This window comes from Phoenix dactylifera, chromosome 2, assembly GCF_009389715.1.
Source record: "Phoenix dactylifera cultivar Barhee BC4 chromosome 2, palm_55x_up_171113_PBpolish2nd_filt_p, whole genome shotgun sequence".
NCBI lineage: Eukaryota > Viridiplantae > Streptophyta > Magnoliopsida > Arecales > Arecaceae > Phoenix > Phoenix dactylifera.
Window position 1 is genome coordinate 13,235,891 of NC_052393.1, and position 17,680 is coordinate 13,253,570.

Sequence of the window (17,680 nt, forward strand, 5' to 3'; positions counted from 1 at the left end):
TTTTTGCAGTTCAACTGTGAGCAAGCTTTCTCCTATGTCGAAACTTCGAGCTTGTTACAATTTCTGATTATAACAATTTAGAAATCCATGGATCATTAAAATCCTTATCGATCCAGCTTTTAATCTTTTCAAGCCAATTAATGTAAACTGCTTTTCTGATAGATACAGATTTCTTTTTGAACCATCGTACCATTTGCCAAAAAAAAAAATCATAAATTCTGCAAAGCTACATATTTTCTCTGTTCTAGTTGATCCGCAAGATGCATGTTATATGCTATTTTTTTCTTCATAGGATGAACGCGACGCAACCCTTTTTACCTCCCGTTGGAGTCCTTGTCTCCAGAATTGCTCTTGGTGATGGAAGAAACAAGGGAAAGCGAAGAATGCTTTGCCCAGCGCTTGATGTCATAGGCCTTTTTGACAGCCTTCTTCTCCTTGCCCTGTGACCTGGGTCCGCTGTGTCTCTTCTTGGTAATGGCAATAGCGAGATCATTCGGGAACAAGGAGCGCCATACAAATGCATGGAGGAGCGTCGATACGAAAAGCAGCGAGACCATGGTGGATGACATGAGAGAGAGGCTCAGCGCCAGCGCCCTGCTAAAGAAACAGGGAACCTCCTCGGCGTACTTGATGCTTGCCAGAGACGCCGTCGTCATCGGGAACGTGTAGGACCACCACGCCACCGAGAACCTGCAATAAAAAAGCGGATATGTAAGAGTAAGAATCGAGTTTCATGGTGGATATATTATTCTAGGGTGTTGGTCGTCTCTCCTCACCTGAATCCTCGGAAGAAGTTGATGCGCACGACGAGGGAGATGTAGAGGAAGAGAGCGATGAAGTAGAAGGTTCTGGACACGGCGTCGAATCTGCCATAGATGGCGGCCCACGCGATGCTGGCGGCCGATGGCGTCGCGATGAACATGGAGTAGACCGGGTGCAGCTCCTTGGGCAAGGCCTCGTTGGTGGGCAGCCTCTGGTACAAGGTCACAAACACAACGAGATAGTGCGCCAGCCCGATCGCCCAGAGGAACTTGCCGGCTTCCGCCCACCCCACCTTGGCCGCGAGGACGGCACCCACAAAGTTGCCGACCACCGCCAGGTGGGAGGATGGGTTCGCCACCTTGCACAGCCGGCGCTTCCCTCCGGAGAGCCACTGCCCGTATATCTTCAGCTCCAGGAGGAACACCGGAGGGATGAAGGCGCACCAAATGGCGGGATGGAGCTGCTTCGGTGCGAACGCCGGCGGGGCTGCGATGGCCAGGAACATGCAGGCAATCCAGGGGGCGAAGAAGAAGTTGACTCGGACTGGGTGGAAGTACTCGCGGCGTATGGCCTCGAAGTAGAAGGCGCACTTGAAGGCGTAGGTGATGGAGACGGAGACGAGGACAGCGAGTGCAAGGAGCCACAGGGCAAGGTTGATGTAGGGGCTCACGTCGAGGAACTTCATGGCGGAGCTCGACGCGAGAGATCCCCATAGGATGGCCTGGCTCCCGAGGCCGAGACACATACCGAAGCATCCGATCGGAAAGCGGAGGAGGAACGGCCACACCTCGTCTTTGGGGAGTAGGATGTCCTCGGAGTCCTGTCAGCTCGCTCAATTCATATATTGCCGGACAGATTAACTAGATGCATGCATGCCAGAAACTGGTAGCTGAAGAGAGAGAAGATGATGACTCGGCCGTTTTCTACTTACCCTGACTTGGTCCAGCTCGGGCCCTCGAAGGGCGGCAAAGTATCTTCCGGCGGAGACGCTCTCGTTAACCGGGTCATCTGGCCCGGCTCCGGCGACGCCTTCCAAGTTTTGGAGATCGAGCTCGCTCTCCTTCCTCGACGGAAGCAGTGAGTTCTGCTTGGTGAGTGTGGACTTTGTTCGGAAGATGCTGAAGTCTCCCTTCCGAGCACAGGCCTCCACACCACCGGCAACGCCAACGCCATCTCGGAGACCACCTAAGCTCTTCCCACTCCGCGGCAGAACCTTCGTCTCCGGCTTTCCGTTGCTGCTGCTGCTGCTGCCGCCCTTCAACTCCTTTTCCATGCAGAGTGCCGCGACGCCGGTCTCAAGGGAGACCTGCCGACTGAAACTCCTATGGCCCTGTGGCTTTCGCTCTCCACCTCCGCCACCTCGAAACTTGGCAGGCCCGTTCATTGGTTGCTTTCCGGGCTTGTTACGGCTGCTGCTGTTATCGTCGTCCAGGAGCGGGTGGATGTCGACGAAGTGGGCGTTGGGACCGCTCGCCATGCTGATTTGAGGATCCGGGAAGCAAGAGAAGGCTCATGACCGTCGGGAGTAGAGAAACGGTTATAGAGAGATTATGTAAGTAGAGGCAGGACGTAGTAGTTATGTCAACTTGGGATCTTTTACATGCACATGCATTAAGAGCCAAGACTTTTGTGTTTTTACGTGTTAGCTATGCTTTTGGGTGGTTGGCCGATGGGTGCGGAAGGATGGGAACCATAGCTTTTTTGCAAAAGGGTCACGGGATGGAGGAGTTCGTGGAGTCCTGTGGACCTGTGGTGGAGAGAGAGATTTCATTGTGGAATTGCCATCGCGACACGGAGGTGTTTCACTTTCTTCACGGATTCGCTGAGCGTGGGAGGCTAAAGGTTTGTCAAAGTTCTGATTCGCTGACTGCGTTATGTAGGAGCAGCAAACGAATTTCAATTAGTTCTTCTGGCATGTTCTACAGACCCAAGTCCGTCGACTGCAATCAGATGGATTAGGATATGGGCTCGGTCGACCGGACAAAGACTGCATCAAGTCCCATGATTTGGGTTCGGTTTTGGGAACTCGCAAGCTAGCTACCTTGTATTGGTTCTAGGTTGAAGAATGTTAAACTGGCTTCAAATGGAACAATCCGAATTCAATATCAATCAATATAGCACGGATATCAATTCAAAAAATAGCATGTATTTTTTGTCCTATGATAAGCTTCAAACTCAACATTTTAGCGTAGCCCTTATAATTGGAATCCTGTTAAGGTGCAAATATATATGGGCTGGATTCGCTATTGCGTCGTAGGAACGATTCTCGGGTTGGGTCAGGTTTAGAGGTGGCAGCCTGGTTGGGCATGGGTTGATGCTTAACCTAACACTTAAGCTACAATCCTTTACTAAATCAGGCAGGGTCGAAGCCGTGGACAACTTGTGGCTGACCGGCAATGGAGCCTTGTGGTGGTCATTGGGTATCTTCTACCGTCATGAATAAAGCCACCTCGTAAAACCAAAAAAAATGTACTTGAAATATATAACTTCAGCGTTTATTTCGCCGCAAAAAGTTATGTTTTTTTCTTTTTTTTTTGCTTTGACAAAAAAGAAAGGGGGAGGAAGGAACGAGCTCACCCCCGCATAGCAGCCCCCATCCTACCAGGAGAATGTTCGATGCGGACAGAAATGACCGTATGTTAGGCACTCCTGCCGGTTTTACTCATACCCTCCCCATCCGTGGGCTCGGCTCGGATACCCCTCTAAGCTCCGGCACGAACCCTCCGTGTGAGTACGTCACACCTAAAACCACTGAGACTACCAGCGAACCAGTAGCCCTTCCAAACCTCGTGTCCGAGCAGGGAGCATTTGGTTTCCACAATTTAATCGACGCCGGTGCGTTTCGAACTCGAAACTACTTGGTTGAAAGTAAGATTCCGTTCCACTGAGCTATACCGGCTAAAACTAAGAATTACAAGCCTTGCTAAATAAATTAAACCAGATCATATACTAAATTGTTATGACAGGTTACATGAAGAGAAGGAAAAACTATCCCTCTCATGTGGTAAGAATTATACCAAAGTTGGACCGATCACTTTTGTGTTCTCTTCTTTCTGATTATAAACATATATTCTACTAATCATGCTTTTAGATAGTAATTGTTTTAATGGATAATCATATTAGTTTCATAAATAATATGTTATCCTATAAATATATATGATGACAATTACATATAAGTTTATGCCCCTAATAGCAGCGATATGTAATAATCATAACAACCAGTATATAAACGGTCATGGTTTACCGGACAAGCTATTATTTTAGATTCAAATCTCCAATAGCCAAAAGATATTAGTTTAAATAGCTTTTATTCATTAAAATAGTGAATGGTCTAACAATGCCATTGATCATTTTGCTAACATTTTTTTTTGTTATTGTAATCATCAATGATGATTATCATAACATCAGAAGAAAATAGTTCAAAAATGGCTTTTGCAATCTTATAAATGATCTCCAAGTAAAGGTTGTTATATAGCCTACCAACACCTATTACAAAACCATGAACAAATGCCATAATGAAGTTAAGAGAGTGACAAGGTCAGGTAGCTCGAGTGGTAGGTTCACACATATTTTACTTTTGGAAAAAATGAATAAAAACAAAGATTAGACCATCAAACGTAAAGCACAAGAGACCCCTTGGAGACGGTATTGTTAGAGAAATAAAAATAAAAATGCCAAACATTATCAAACAGGCCCATGTTTACCGATATTGCCTTAATGCTGCATAAGAAAGCTTCGGGAACTTTTCTTACATAAAAAGCTGCGGGTCCTCAAATCCCACTCACCCCTCTATTTCATTTTCACGAATAAAGCATCCACTTGTTATGAGGTCTTAAAGAAAATAGATTGATTACAGAAACATGGCTAGATGAGTAACAGTCAAAACAAAATGTTAATGGACAAGGTGAAACTAGAGCTATGCTAACAAATTATCTAAAAGAAAAAAAGGTTTAGGTCTATCCGCTCTCCAGCATCTCTCTGTGAACATGCATACATGAGGTGCTGCAATATTTGTAATGGTATCTGTGGAATGGAACTTTCCCAGCCAAGGAAGAATTACAACATGAGCAAGTAATGTCGCTCGCTCCACTCGTCTGCTCCGAGCCGCTCGGTGGTGCTGCTATTGTGTTGGCTAGAGAAGCATTAAGAGCTGCTATTCTTCTCTCTGCTGCAGCTGCTCTTCTCTCTCTCTCTGCTGCTAGTGCCCTTCTCTGTTCCTCCTGAAAGCAACACATTCAAAGCTTAGATTGGTAATTTAGTTACACACTAATATGAGCAGATTCATTGTATTTTTAGTATGTTCCGACCTCCTTAGAAATGATCACGGACTCATTGGATTGTGGCTGCTGTTTAGGGGCTTCCTGCGCCTGCAGTCTCAAAGACAACAATCAAACAAGGAAAAAACTAGCAATCACTCGCCATGTCATTTTCATTGACTATAATGAACTATTTTGTTATTGATATTTGTCTCGCTACAGCCTCGCATCTCTTGGGAGTTTAGTCATGGATGTCTATATGGCATATGCTATAATGAATTAGCAATCAGAGCCAAAAGGCCACAAAAACACAAAAATACTTCTCTTGAAAATTGAGGATATAAAAAACGAGAAGCAATATCACCAACAACCAATAAGATGTATCTCAGATTTAGAATGAATTATCACTATGGAAGTAAAATAGACCTTTGCCTTTTCTTTTGCCTTCCGCAGTTTCTTCAACTCTTTTGCTTTTGCCTTCCTCTTGGCATCCTTCTCTGCCTACATATCCATTGAACTGGATTTAGATTTCTTCATACAGAAATAACAACAAAAGGCCTCTCCCAAAATATTTAAGCAACAGCAATATCATCATACATGATATATGTTTTGAAGATCATCAAACTAACAGTTGAACATTAAGAGCATTAGGACAGATATGTTACTTATCAGAATCCTGTGCAAATTTAAGGAAAATTAAGATTGCACCCACCATTTTATTCATGAGGATGCATAGATTATGTGGAGTGAAGGGATATTGCTGTAGAGAAGATAATTTATTAAGAATATAGTACTGTGCAGACTATTTGGTCTACAGCATGGAACAATGAAAAATACCTGTTTTGCTGCCTGAGATTCTTCCATTTCCTTTGTTAATGGACTGGGCACATTTGCAGCATGCCAGTCCCACTTATCAAGGTTTAAAGCCATGAATCTTCTAAAAGTATTTCTGACTTCCTTCTCTGTTGCCAACATATATGGAGTCCGACCTCTTGCATCTTTGACGCAAGGATTCAAACCTTCTTCAAGAAGTTCCAGGGTTCGTTGAGCATCACCAGATTTTGTTGCCTCATGAAGGGGTGTTGTCTCATTTCCATTAGATGGAGGACTTACAATGTCACATTTAGCTGGCAAACATTCACCAACTGAACTTGATCCGGAAAAGGTTTCCTTGACTTCCAACTGCTTTCCTGACTGCACTTCATTTGATTGTTGCATGCTACTGCTATAATCACCCATATATGAAGGTAAGTCATCCTCTAGACTGGCTTTCTCATCTACCTCGTAGGCCAATTTTGTCAAATGGTAATATACTCTCTTGGCTTCTTTCAAGGTGGGCCTATGGACTGTCATAGGGACATGCCTACAGCTCTGAAATCCAAATTGAGGCTTCTCAACATCAAAAAGCATCTGACGGCTTTTTGATGGAGCATAAACAAAAATGCATCGCGAGGAATCAATGTATGGTTTCCAAGTCACAAGCAATTCTTGAATTTCCTGCGGAACAAAGTTTGCTGTTTAACTCATTAAGTATGAACAAAGGGGACAAGCACTGTATCAAGATGATGTTGAAGTTCCTATTATAATTACAATTTGAATGCTAGCAGATACTAAGAGTCATGAAGCATTAAATAACGGGATTTTCAGTGATCATAGAAGAATGAACACTAACTAGCAGAAGCTAACCAGGCAGTCACGACTCTGATAAATCATACCTAATAACAGCATTTTACCAATAGTGTATGATAGATAAAATCCGAATATGGTAAACAAGGATGAGACCTAGAAAATTGATTATGTTATGGCACCTTCTTCAGTGCAGCTTCATTATACCGGCGAAGAGATGAACCAGCTGAATTTGCAGCTTTTCCAGTTCCATCTTTAGCAGATTGCTTCTTGCCAGCTTTTGCCCTAACAACATACCTGCAGATTGATGGCAGAAGCTTAAGTGCAACTCAAGAAATGCCAAAGTAAATGTGCAGTTTCAAAACAAAAAGAAATCAAAGTGCTAAAAACTGCTCAACTAAAGGTTCTGAATTTCAATGGTGATCTATATCTGCAAGTATATGTAAGCAGGAATAATTGTTCGACTTCAATGATTGAGTTCCTGAATATAAACAATAAGATCGCAGTTTTTTGGACATCCAGTCCCATAAATGTATAACCGGACCTTAAGCTTAAATCTAATGAGTAATGTCACATATGACAAGATGATAAATGATAGACAACCTAAGAGCATCTAAAAAATTTCACAAACATAAAGGCTTTACATTATGAATATGGAAACCGAAAAAATGTTTCAACCAATTACCAATTAAGTCGAACCACATCTCAAGCTTGGAACAACTGAAATGAGCAGAAGTGGACAAAGATAACATAATTGGAACTACTTGTTCATCGTGCTCTAATACTGGGTTAATGTTTTTAAACGAGGTGAGAATACTAAATGTGATGACGATCAAAAAAGAAATACATCACCAAATCTTTCAAAGGGAAGCTTCATCAATTAATTTGGATATTTAAAGACAATGATAAGCCCTTTATAGGTACTAGTTCACATTGCTTCATTACTGCAAAAGATAAAAAGTCCTTGTCTGACATATTTTAGTATTAATTTTCTGTTGTAGCGTCATGATTTAAATGGTTCATGTTGATCCAATCTGGTCCATAGAGTTCAGTTCGTCATAATAGCCAAACTCTTTTAATTAACAATCTACTGAACAGGATGGTCCACATAATCAAGTAATTGAAAAAGATGGTATAAATTATATTAGAAAATAACTACACCATATGGACACTTTAAAATCACTTAGACTAATTAGATCTTACTTTTAGATAATCTATATGAGACATTGCAGCATAATAAATATTTTATATATCATATATGTCGCAACCTTGGGCAGGCTTTGGCGCAACGGCAAGATTGCTCCATTGTGACCTAGGGTTCCAAACATGAAAACAGTCTCCCATAGAGGGTAATGCTGTGTGCATCCCCCAAAACTCCGTAATGATGGGAGCCTTTTGCACAGGGGCACCCTCTTAATATACATAGCAAGCTATATGACAAGTCATTTATTTAATTGTGACATCAAGAAGTTTTCCACCAACCTGTGAAATGTTTTATGGGCTATGATAGAGTTGCCATCAAAAACACATCCAGCAAAGTGTCCACCACTTATTAGCAACACAATCCTTAAGTATGTTTTATCTCGAGGTTCACAGACCAAACCTTTCAATCTACCTATTAACTTGTCCTCCTCTATATTTGATGTATATCCAGCATTTCCTGTATGGACTGACTGATTACTCCCGAACTGAAGATCTTCAGATTCATCCAAAAGCAAACATCTCCAAACAGAAACTGTATCTCCTGAATGGAGACGGAAATACAATTTTTGTCCAACCCCTTCTCTTCCTTTTGCTGACATGCCAGTGTTTGAAATGGACCTCTCTTCAAACTCATCTTCTGATCCCGATATACTGGATACATCAAGGTCTTCAAATAAAGAATCACCATCCAACTCACCAAAGTCCTCTTCCTTGACAGTATTTTTACCAGCTATGCTCAGCTTAACCTACGACAGACAACGAAAATAAGTAGATTGTACCAAGAACAAATTAGTTTTTGAAATCTGCCAGGAAAAGAAGAAAAGACAATATATTAAACTGCCAACAAAATGTATGTATCCACGAATTATATGCTATAGTTTCAAAAGGAAAACAAGTAGAAATGTAGAATAAAGAAATAAAGTTGTCATGTACACATTATTAGTCAAAGTAATTCCAAGAAAATAAGAACAATCACCCTATAAAGCTTACTGAAAATTTCCAAATGAAAGTATTTATAGATAAATATGCTAGAAGGTTTCCTACTTTAAATGAAGAATGCATGTGTTAGACATTCATGAAGAAACTTAGTCAAGAAGACAAAAGAGCTCCATTATAGTCTCAAAAGAATAAAATGGGAGGAATCAGACTAGATTGTCTCAAGCAGAGCAAGTTCATATTCAAAGACTTTTATTTAATCTCAGCGCCATTGCAGAATAATCACAATGCCCTGCAGGTAAACTAAAAGAACTTGGTGATCAAGGTGGCAAAAATCATAGGCATGGTTTTACATATATAACCAAGTTTCCCAGAATTAAAGGAAATAAATAATGGAAACTAGTTCCTGCAAATTTGAAACCAGGATTATCATCAAAAGAAAAATAAGGTCACTTAGGGGAATGAAGAAAAGAACGAGTCTAACCCAAGACCAAAAAGAAAATTCTCAAACAAGAATGTTCACAAAGAAAAAAATAAAAAAATAAAGAAAAGGAAATTGATGGATTTCATTAGCTCTGCTAATGACCTAACAACTTATTTCACATTTCTGATTCAACTTTGAGACCATCCTACAATATCTTAGGTCACATATTGACCCTTTACTATATAAACAATTCCACGTAAGTGATGGGAGGTGCATCACTCATGCAAATAATGAAGATTCGTGCAATACATATTCTACAATCTCATTATTAAGAGTCTAGCCCTAATCCCCTCATCAGAACTAGAGCAAACTTCAAACCACAACAACACAGCCAAGTGGAGCCTACAAAGTCGGCTTGGAATCAAATAAAAAGTATGTCAAATAGATGATTGTACATTTCTTTATGCCTTAGAGAAGGCAGCTAACAGAAGAATTGAATGTTATATCATATCTTATATTCTTAAAAGACTTCTATTTTTAGGACAATCGGGAACTGTTGGGGAAGACTTAAAGAATTACCTATACAGCTACGCCCAATGCTGATTAGGTAATTTTGTGTCATTCAACAGCAATCAAGATGTAGCATAGCATGCATATGATACTATCTCATGACGCCTCTTGAAAATGAACCAACACAGCAAGGACAAAAACAAGTGTGAAAAAGATGTAAGATCAACACACTAAGATATGCTAGAACTTCTCAATTTATCTACACTGAAACATTTTAATCCCGAATGTAGACATGATTTAAACACTAAAATCAAGCATTCTAAACAATTCTAAAGAAACCTGCTGATTGCCTGTTAAAGGCCCAAAATATGTTATCAAATTGCATCAAGGAGCTGACACAATTCTTTAAAGATCAGATGAACATACTTGGAGGCAAGTGAAATGCATAATATATATATACAAGCATGTGTGGTATCAAGCTAACCTAGATTATATATTACCTTATGAATTAGGCCAATATGGGTCGTATGATATCAAGCCAACTAATGCCAAAATTAACACCTGTATCATGGCACTGACCATGTGAGTGGTACATACCACATGATACATACCACATGTGAGTGGTACATACCAATTTAGACCAATATTTTCTAAAGCAGTTACTTCTACTAAATTGATCTCAACATGAAAGCCATTCAATTTTAGCCTTCAAATTCTACCAATGTATCCCAAAATCTCAATATTGGTTTTATACTGTTGTTCATGCAATAGGCTATGCTCTGACTAGGCCACCTCCACATCAAAAGGGTACATCCAAAGACTCACAGGCTTGAGAGAGTCATTTGCCTGCTCCAATAGGTCTTCAGGTGGTTCTGGTTCTTTCAAAAAAAACAACAAAACAATCTCATGTACTTGTAACTATTGCCTTCCCTTTTGCAGACACAGGGACACTGCCGGGCAAAAGACTGCAATAACACAGGTGAAGGCTAGACACAGCACGGATTGTTGAGAGTGTTGATCTGACAGGGCTCCAGTAGAGGAACACAAGAGTTGACACATATAGTCCTCCATCACAGACCAGACACAATTTTGTTGGAGAAGTGTCAGGATTAGGGCTTGGGCAGCATGGCAGCCCGCAGCTGTTCTTAGATATAAGACATGAATATTTGAAATCTCCTCCGTTTATTTGCAGCAAGAAGCAAGACAAACAAGTTTATATCAATTTACTGCTTTTATAGACACACGGATAAATGTTTTTGTATATAAGAAACATATATATTCAATTACTTTTATTCATCTTATTGATCATTGTTTAACAGACATGATTTCTAAACAGGTGCAGTTCTTTTTTCTACGAACATCTAATAAAGGAAATTGAACAGTTTGTTTCAATGTTATGGTTAACATGAAACTTCAACAATAATGAATATTCTGGACTAAACTATGCACCATGCCATCGTAATCCCTTCACATAACTGTCTTCGATATGAATAACCTCAGTAACGAGTCAGGGTTTCATCCTTGGATAAATTTTTAAAATAAGTGACCTTTCCATGCAGCGCATGCTTAGTTTTCCCAGTTATGATATGCTACAAGACAGATATATAACTCTAAGAAACGAACTTGTCCCTAGCAAAACATGTCCATCAGCGTAGCAACCTTTATTGTTTCTGTTTTTTAGGAGAATGATCGAAGTCAGCATTACATGTCAATTTCAAGGCAAGAGATCAAAATTTCAATAATTATCTCTTAATATATGATAAAAATATATTCTTCATTGATTACACTATCATTCTACCTTCATTTTTTTCATAAAATAGCAAACAGGCTCCACCTAATCTAATCTTTCAACTGCTCACGGTTCCATCCGTCCTTATCTTTAGTCTTCTCTGGCGAGGAAAACCTCTCTATCTACTAGCAAGGAGAAAAAGGAGCAGATTTTCAAGAACGAATTGGTTCGACCTTGGGATTTTAAAAGAAGGAATCAGGAACACTCAGTCCCCCACTCTCTACCCTATAATTCGAATCAGGGAGGGAGGGAGAGAGAAAGATAATATATATATATATATATATATATATATATATATATATATATATATATATATAGAGAGAGAGAGAGAGAGAGAGAGAGAGAGAGAGAGAGAGAGAGAGAGAGATTACGTTGAGGCGGTGGAGGTCGGACTTGAAGTGGGATCGCTGGTCCTGGAGGGAATCGAACTCGGCCTTGCAGGTGTTGCACGTCCACCTCGACGCCACCTCCTTCCCCCACTCCCCCGCCCCCTTCGAATCGACCTCTTCCTCCCCTTCGTTGCCCTCGCTTCTTTCGCTCGGGGAGGCATCGCCGGGTTCCGGCGGCGGCGGCGGTGGGAAAGGTGGGAGGCGAGGAAGGCGGGAGCGGAAGAGGCCGCAGGAATCGAAGAAATCGGGGGGAAGGTCGAAGACGGAGAGGGATTTGGGCTCCGCCCGGCTCCGGTCGCTCGCCGCCATCGAATGCAAGAGCCACGGCCTCGGGGGCTTAAAATCTCTTCCGCTTCTCAACGGGCGTGCAATAATTTCGCTTTATAGAGTCCCCTGCCGTTGATGGAAAGATGACGGGGTAGACGGCTGAGATGAGGAAACGATTGCCATCTTGCAAACAAAGTGTACGAGCAACGCGATAAAATTGATAGTTGTTTTAATACATTAATTTTGATATTTGATTATTAACAAACATTATTAAAACTATAAGACAGGATTAAGGTTCTCCACTGATATCGGTCTTATGTCTTGACGTAGATGAAAATTTTAGTTATAACAATTATTATACTGGTTCTCAAGGTTTCTAATTACACGGAGACCTAGGTATAAGATGTTTGTAGATAATAGCCTTTACATCTCAATTTCTTGGCACAACCGCCATTATATATAGTGAAAAAATGGTCATCAGTATTTCTGAATTTTAATCTGATTAATTAAATATTTTAAATTTAGATTTTCAATTCAATTTATACATAATACAATGGGAACAATGGCATATTTGTTGTTTATACCCTTATTTTATTTTATAATTTACAATGGATAATAACATGTACTGTTAAATATAGTTATCATTTGTTTCAAATACCAGCCCAAGACTCAAGCCATAATTATTGTTCTATTATACTTACAAAGAAACCAAACCGCACCAAGGAATACAATAGCGTTTGGAGGATATGATGTACTGGAATATCAAGGACATTGAAACAGGGATAAAAACATATTTATAGATATTAACAGAAGTTAAAAAGAGTTCTGCTCATGTTACAGCACCAAAAATATTATGTTTCATATCAACTTCATTGAAACCTTCCAAGTAGCACTCATAGCCCTTGCTGAAATGGATGTTCCTTACACCGGTCATACGTGCGCAGGATTGAAGCATGAATGCGTGGGCTTGGACATTAAAAATAGGCCCGTGGTACAGGCCTGGGCAAAAAAGGCCCAATCTGAAAATTGGACCGAGCCCAATAAAATGAAAAAAATTAACCCGACACGGCCCGAGACAATACTATATTTAATATGTTAATTATATTAACTAATTATATATTATAATAATAAAATCTTATACTATATGTTGATCAATAATATCAATGTTAGGTCTGTTGGATGGGCCGCATAGATCGAAGCCGTTTGTCGATAGAGCATTGCAGATCCCACCGTCCAGCATCGAAGCGATACACATAGCCGAATAACGCCGATTTGAAGAAAAGTAAAATAATAAAGAAAAGCAGGAGCAGAGGAGATGCTCCTTCTCCTTCTCCGAATCCGGCCACCACCGTCGCCGCCATGACGGGAGGCAGCCACCGTGAAGCCTGAACCCGCCCACCCTCCGCATCCCAAAACCTTGACCCTTGCCTCTCCAACACTCGCTTCGACTTCCGCTGTCTGATTCCACCGTCTCGCTGCCGGCAACAATCTTCGATCCCTCTCTCCTCTGCTCTCACCTCTTCCAGCCCAAACTGTGTCTTCCCCTGCATCTCCGACTCTGGCCCATCTGCCGCTTTTGTACCGCCTTCGCCTCCGACGACCACTGCCGGCCTGCCGGCCCTTCGGAACAACGATCGATGTTCGGAGATGAAGGGGAGAGAGAATTGCGTACAAATGGAGATGAAGGGAAGTTAATCCCATGTACAACCATAGTAGAATCTCCTTCCATCCAAACTTATTGAAGAACCATATCACGAAGGCAATCCCAAGCTCCGACAAACTCCGCAAGGAGGACTGTTCAAGAGCTAAGACGCAGCCTAATGGCCTGCACTAGGCACCCCTGCTGGTCCCTTACAGCATATCAAGCAGCTGCTTTCTCACCAGAAATACATCCATCGAAATTGAGCTTGAGAGCACCAAGGGAAGGAGCAAGCCACCGAACTAATATCAAAACTGAATGCGAGGGGATAGGATTGGGAAAGGCTAAAGATGCAGAGATCATTATAGCAGCAAAGAGCTTTCCTTACCAGTTGTAATGGTGTCACATTAATGGTCTGAAATAATCCCTCATTCCTTACCGGCTTAAACCAGAACAATAACAATTAATCTGATACGTTGCCACACTGTGTACTGAATAAATATTCCAAAATACGTTTCAAATTAGAATTACTCCGACAGCACATATTATTCAATGAGCACAGCTCCAGAGCTACCTAAACGTAGGTAGGTACTCATGCACTACTGTTTTCCGGTCGGCGCGCGTCAACTTCCCTCCTCCGTACATTAGTTGTACGGTCACATCCTTCTAAACCAGTCAATTCCGGCAATCGAACGCCCTAAGGCACAGACGTCTCCCGAAAGCTTCCGCCGAAGTCCCAGCCAGCTTCTACGCCAGGAGGAGCTCGTGAGAACCGCGAGGCTCGAAGCTTTCAAGGACAGGCCTTGCCTCATGCTTGTCCGCCGTCTACAGGGCATCCATCACGGCCAACTGCAAGCCTTGCCCTCGCCCCGTCCCACCACCACAAACCACTAACAATTCGGTAAAAAAAAAACTTATATAACCTCTCCGACATGGAATCTCTCGAACAACGAGAGCATCTTTACCACGCAATAATATATTTATATTTTAAATTAAACTCATAAACGACCAGGCGCCCACCCATAATCACTCCACGTGGTTACTCTCTTTACCATTCACCGGACCACAGTGGTACCATTCACGCTAAGGTGAAAAAGCTGCACGACCTTTGCTTGCCTGTAGCTAATTGAGTTCAATGAGTTGAGGGAAGATAAAAGAGAGATTGGAAGCTTCAAAACAAGCCCACGACGTCATTTTGACCTCAATCATACCACTCTTTGCCATTACTAGAGAACGAACAAAAGAAGAAGAGGCTCATGGGAGGTGTGTAGGGTCACAGCCCATGGGGTTCTCCCCCAAAAGACACACCAGCAGACCTTGGTGTTCTCCTCCAACACTTACACATCTAGACAAAATATGAAAAGCTAAAGATACAAAAAAAGAAGAAAAGAAGACAAACGAGAGAGAGAACGTCTAAACTCTCAAGGAGGTGCGGTTTTACAAGCGGTGCCGCACTGTAGGACGCTGGTGGGCGAGAAGCCAAGCCTTGCAGGCGACACGTTGTTGCTGCCGCCGCCTCCGCCACCTCTGCTGCTGCTGGAGTTGGTGGTGGGCATCAGCTGGAGCCCACCGGCAGATGGGATGGCAATAGAGAGATGGGTGGCGGTGTTACGATTACTATTGTTGTTGGCTTCGACTTGGAGAGTGGCAGCAGCAGCAGCAGCAGCCGTGGTGGTGGCGCTTGTTGCTCCAGGTCCTGCTTCCACAGGCTTTCTTGAACGGTTGCGGCCGCGGTGCATGTGGCGCTCGCAGTACTTCTGGTCGGGGACGACGTCCCGGGAGCACCGCCACTTCTTACCGTCGGTTCTCCGGCACCGCCCGGGTTCCGGCTCCATGCTATTCCTGTAGTCCAAGCACAAGCTACCGTACCCCATGACTGTTGTTCAACCAACCAAAAAAAATATTTCAGATTACACGCTAGGCCAGAACAATTAACAGTATTCTTATCCAACCCTTATAGAAAGGAAGTAGACCATGAACGTGATAACTCCAAAACCCATCTAAAGCCCCAAGGACTTGATTAAAACAGTTCGATGTCCGAAGTATACATCGGGTCCTCTGCAGTACTGCATCTTTTGCACCACATGTACGTCAAGTCATCCATCTCATAAACGAACTTACCACACCAGCTTTAATGATGAAACATTTGTAGAGCATCAGAGTAATGAATATAATACTTCAAAACGCTAGTACCTCTTTTTTGTATGTAAAAGATGGTCATCCCATCGCACTTAATTAAGACCAAGAAAAGAGCTGCATCTGAAGGAAATTAAATGACGAAGATGAATGAACACTAGTAGTAGTCCTATGCTTTCTTTTCCACGAAAGATGTTCCATCATGAGTTGGGAACCCATCTAAGAACCCAAAACAAGGCCCAACACACAATCAAATGATGCACCGAACGAAGCGGAGCAAACCAGAAAAGCCAGCAATGAAAGAAAAGAAAAGAAAAAAAGGGTGAGCGCGATAGAGAGGAGGGAGACGGAAGAGTCCTTACAAGAAGGGTAGTGATAAGGGCCGTAGGAGGAGGCGGCAACGCTCTTCCAGATGGGGAGGACGAGGTGGAGAGGTACAGGGACGCCCGCCGCCATGTACTTGTAGATGAGCGCCTGGTGCTCCAGCTCTTGCAGCTGCAGAAACGTGAAGGCCGGCCTGCTGTAACCACCCCCCACCTCCAACCCCAGTCCCAGCCCCAGCCCCAGCACCAGCGGCGACGGAGCCGCCATCGTTACCAACTCTACATCCATCACAAAACTCATAAATCTCACCATCAACTCAACCCAAACCAGCAAAACCATAAAGAAGAGAGATGGAGACAGCGGTAGAGAAAGAGAGTGGAATGGTAATGATTAAAAAGTGAGCAAAGTAGTACCTGAGGCATCTGATGAAAGGCGACGGACTTTGGAGGGCGGTTGGCGTGGGCTCTGCTGCTGCTGGTGTTGTTGTTGTTGTTGCTGTTCTTGGGTTGGTGGTGGGTTCTGCTCCTCGGCCATCCTCTGAACATCTACACGCGCTAAAAGGGATGGTTTTAACATGACAAGGCAGCCGCAGCTGGGACGCTCGGATCGGAGAGCAGAGAGAATCTCAGGGGGGCTTCACTCAGAGAGGAAGTATCGATCCGATCCGCTGCTTCATTCTTCTCTCCTTCTCTCTTCTCCGAAGCCCATCGGCTAAAGTAAGTACTTCTCGGGCCAAAACCAGAATCGCTTTTGGTGACAAGACCCGAGAGAGCGTCGTTTGAGATTGGTGGCGATGGGTAGTTGTCAGATATGGAGTGGTGACTCGAGGGAGGGGTTTATACAACGCCGTTATAAGTGAAACGCTTTTCTCGCCCCGGGGCCGTTAAGAGCCTGCTGCTGCAGTCAGAAAAGTCGGTTACAAACATGCTCTACCTCACGGATCAGGAGTCATAGGGCGCTATACGTGTGCGCTAGCTTTCGTGCATGCCACGTAAACCACAGCATTTAAGCTGGTCCAAAGTCTATCCCCAAGTGGAGAGCCTGCTATTAAAGGAGAGAGTTGCCTGTAGTAATTATCCATTTTAGCAAAAAAAAAAATTATTATAGGGATGGCAAATTTTTAGATGCTTAACTATTTTTTACATATCTAAGAAGATGCTCAAAAGAAAACGATCATGTACATCTCGCATGAACTAGGCTATGCTCAATTAAAATATATGTATATTGGTGCATAACTACTAATTTTTCATTTACGGCACACCACAATTTATGTTCGGAAAAATATTGGTACGGTTTATTATTGTAGTAATTTACACCATATATCAGTTTAGAATCCAGAGTCCATCCAGTTTTTTTTTTTTTTTTGCGAATTAAGAACCAAGTTTAAGGCTATTAAGTTTTAGTTGTTTGTATTTGCAA

The 17,680-nt window shown here is 42.5% G+C and overlaps 3 protein-coding genes across 4 annotated transcripts; all 3 read right to left on the minus strand.

The window, feature by feature from the left end:
- Nucleotides 1-70: 70 nt before the first annotated feature.
- On the minus strand, nucleotides 71-2,842 carry LOC103700155 (guard cell S-type anion channel SLAC1). Its single transcript, XM_008782121.4, has 3 exons — nucleotides 1,694-2,842; nucleotides 777-1,582; nucleotides 71-690 (listed from the first exon to the last, which is right to left on the minus strand). The coding sequence occupies exons 1-3, from the start codon at nucleotides 2,237-2,239 to the stop codon at nucleotides 315-317; spliced, it is 1,728 nt and encodes a 575-aa protein (XP_008780343.1). The 5' UTR covers nucleotides 2,240-2,842; the 3' UTR covers nucleotides 71-314.
- A 1,619-nt stretch (nucleotides 2,843-4,461) lies between these two features.
- On the minus strand, nucleotides 4,462-12,268 carry LOC103699796 (ankyrin repeat and zinc finger domain-containing protein 1). Of its 2 annotated transcripts, none has more exons than XM_017841102.3 (7): nucleotides 11,878-12,268; nucleotides 8,127-8,593; nucleotides 6,827-6,941; nucleotides 5,856-6,515; nucleotides 5,451-5,519; nucleotides 5,070-5,129; nucleotides 4,462-4,982 (listed from the first exon to the last, which is right to left on the minus strand). In XM_017841102.3, the coding sequence occupies exons 1-7, from the start codon at nucleotides 12,202-12,204 to the stop codon at nucleotides 4,719-4,721; spliced, it is 1,962 nt and encodes a 653-aa protein (XP_017696591.1). In that variant the 5' UTR covers nucleotides 12,205-12,268; the 3' UTR covers nucleotides 4,462-4,718. The 2 variants fall into 2 exon arrangements, with proteins under 2 accessions (XP_017696591.1, XP_017696589.1); XM_017841100.3 differs by having other exon boundaries at nucleotides 4,511-4,982; nucleotides 5,445-5,519.
- Nucleotides 12,269-14,963: 2,695 nt separating this feature from the next.
- On the minus strand, nucleotides 14,964-17,063 carry LOC103699803 (growth-regulating factor 10-like). Its single transcript, XM_008781813.3, has 3 exons — nucleotides 16,675-17,063; nucleotides 16,300-16,539; nucleotides 14,964-15,677 (listed from the first exon to the last, which is right to left on the minus strand). Exons 1-3 carry the CDS (start codon nucleotides 16,835-16,837, stop codon nucleotides 15,223-15,225), a joined length of 858 nt encoding a protein of 285 aa, XP_008780035.2. The 5' UTR covers nucleotides 16,838-17,063; the 3' UTR covers nucleotides 14,964-15,222.
- Between the last annotated feature and the right edge of the window lie 617 nt (nucleotides 17,064-17,680).

What these genes read in the sequence shown, in the direction of transcription:
- LOC103700155 (XM_008782121.4), bottom strand. Translation starts at nt 2,239, where the DNA reads ATGGCGAGCGGTCCCAACGCCCACTTCGTCGACATCCACCCGCTCCTG. An exon ending in CCGAGCTGGACCAAGTCAGG is followed by an intron (nt 1,583 to 1,693) that starts GTAAGTAGAAAA and finishes GCGAGCTGACAG; the next exon opens with GACTCCGAGGACATCCTACT. An exon ending in AACTTCTTCCGAGGATTCAG is followed by an intron (nt 691 to 776) that starts GTGAGGAGAGAC and finishes TTTTTATTGCAG; the next exon opens with GTTCTCGGTGGCGTGGTGGT.
- LOC103699803 (XM_008781813.3), bottom strand. Translation starts at nt 16,837, where the DNA reads ATGTTAAAACCATCCCTTTTAGCGCGTGTAGATGTTCAGAGGATGGCC. An exon ending in CCTTTCATCAGATGCCTCAG is followed by an intron (nt 16,540 to 16,674) that starts GTACTACTTTGC and finishes TGATGGATGTAG; the next exon opens with AGTTGGTAACGATGGCGGCT. An exon ending in CCCTTATCACTACCCTTCTT is followed by an intron (nt 15,678 to 16,299) that starts GTAAGGACTCTT and finishes GTTGAACAACAG; the next exon opens with TCATGGGGTACGGTAGCTTG.
- LOC103699796 (XM_017841100.3), bottom strand. Translation starts at nt 12,204, where the DNA reads ATGGCGGCGAGCGACCGGAGCCGGGCGGAGCCCAAATCCCTCTCCGTC. An exon ending in AATCTCAGGCAGCAAAACAG is followed by an intron (nt 5,520 to 5,855) that starts GTATTTTTCATT and finishes ATGGATATGTAG; the next exon opens with GCAGAGAAGGATGCCAAGAG. An exon ending in AGGCAAAAGAAAAGGCAAAG is followed by an intron (nt 5,130 to 5,444) that starts GTCTATTTTACT and finishes TTGAGACTGCAG; the next exon opens with GCGCAGGAAGCCCCTAAACA.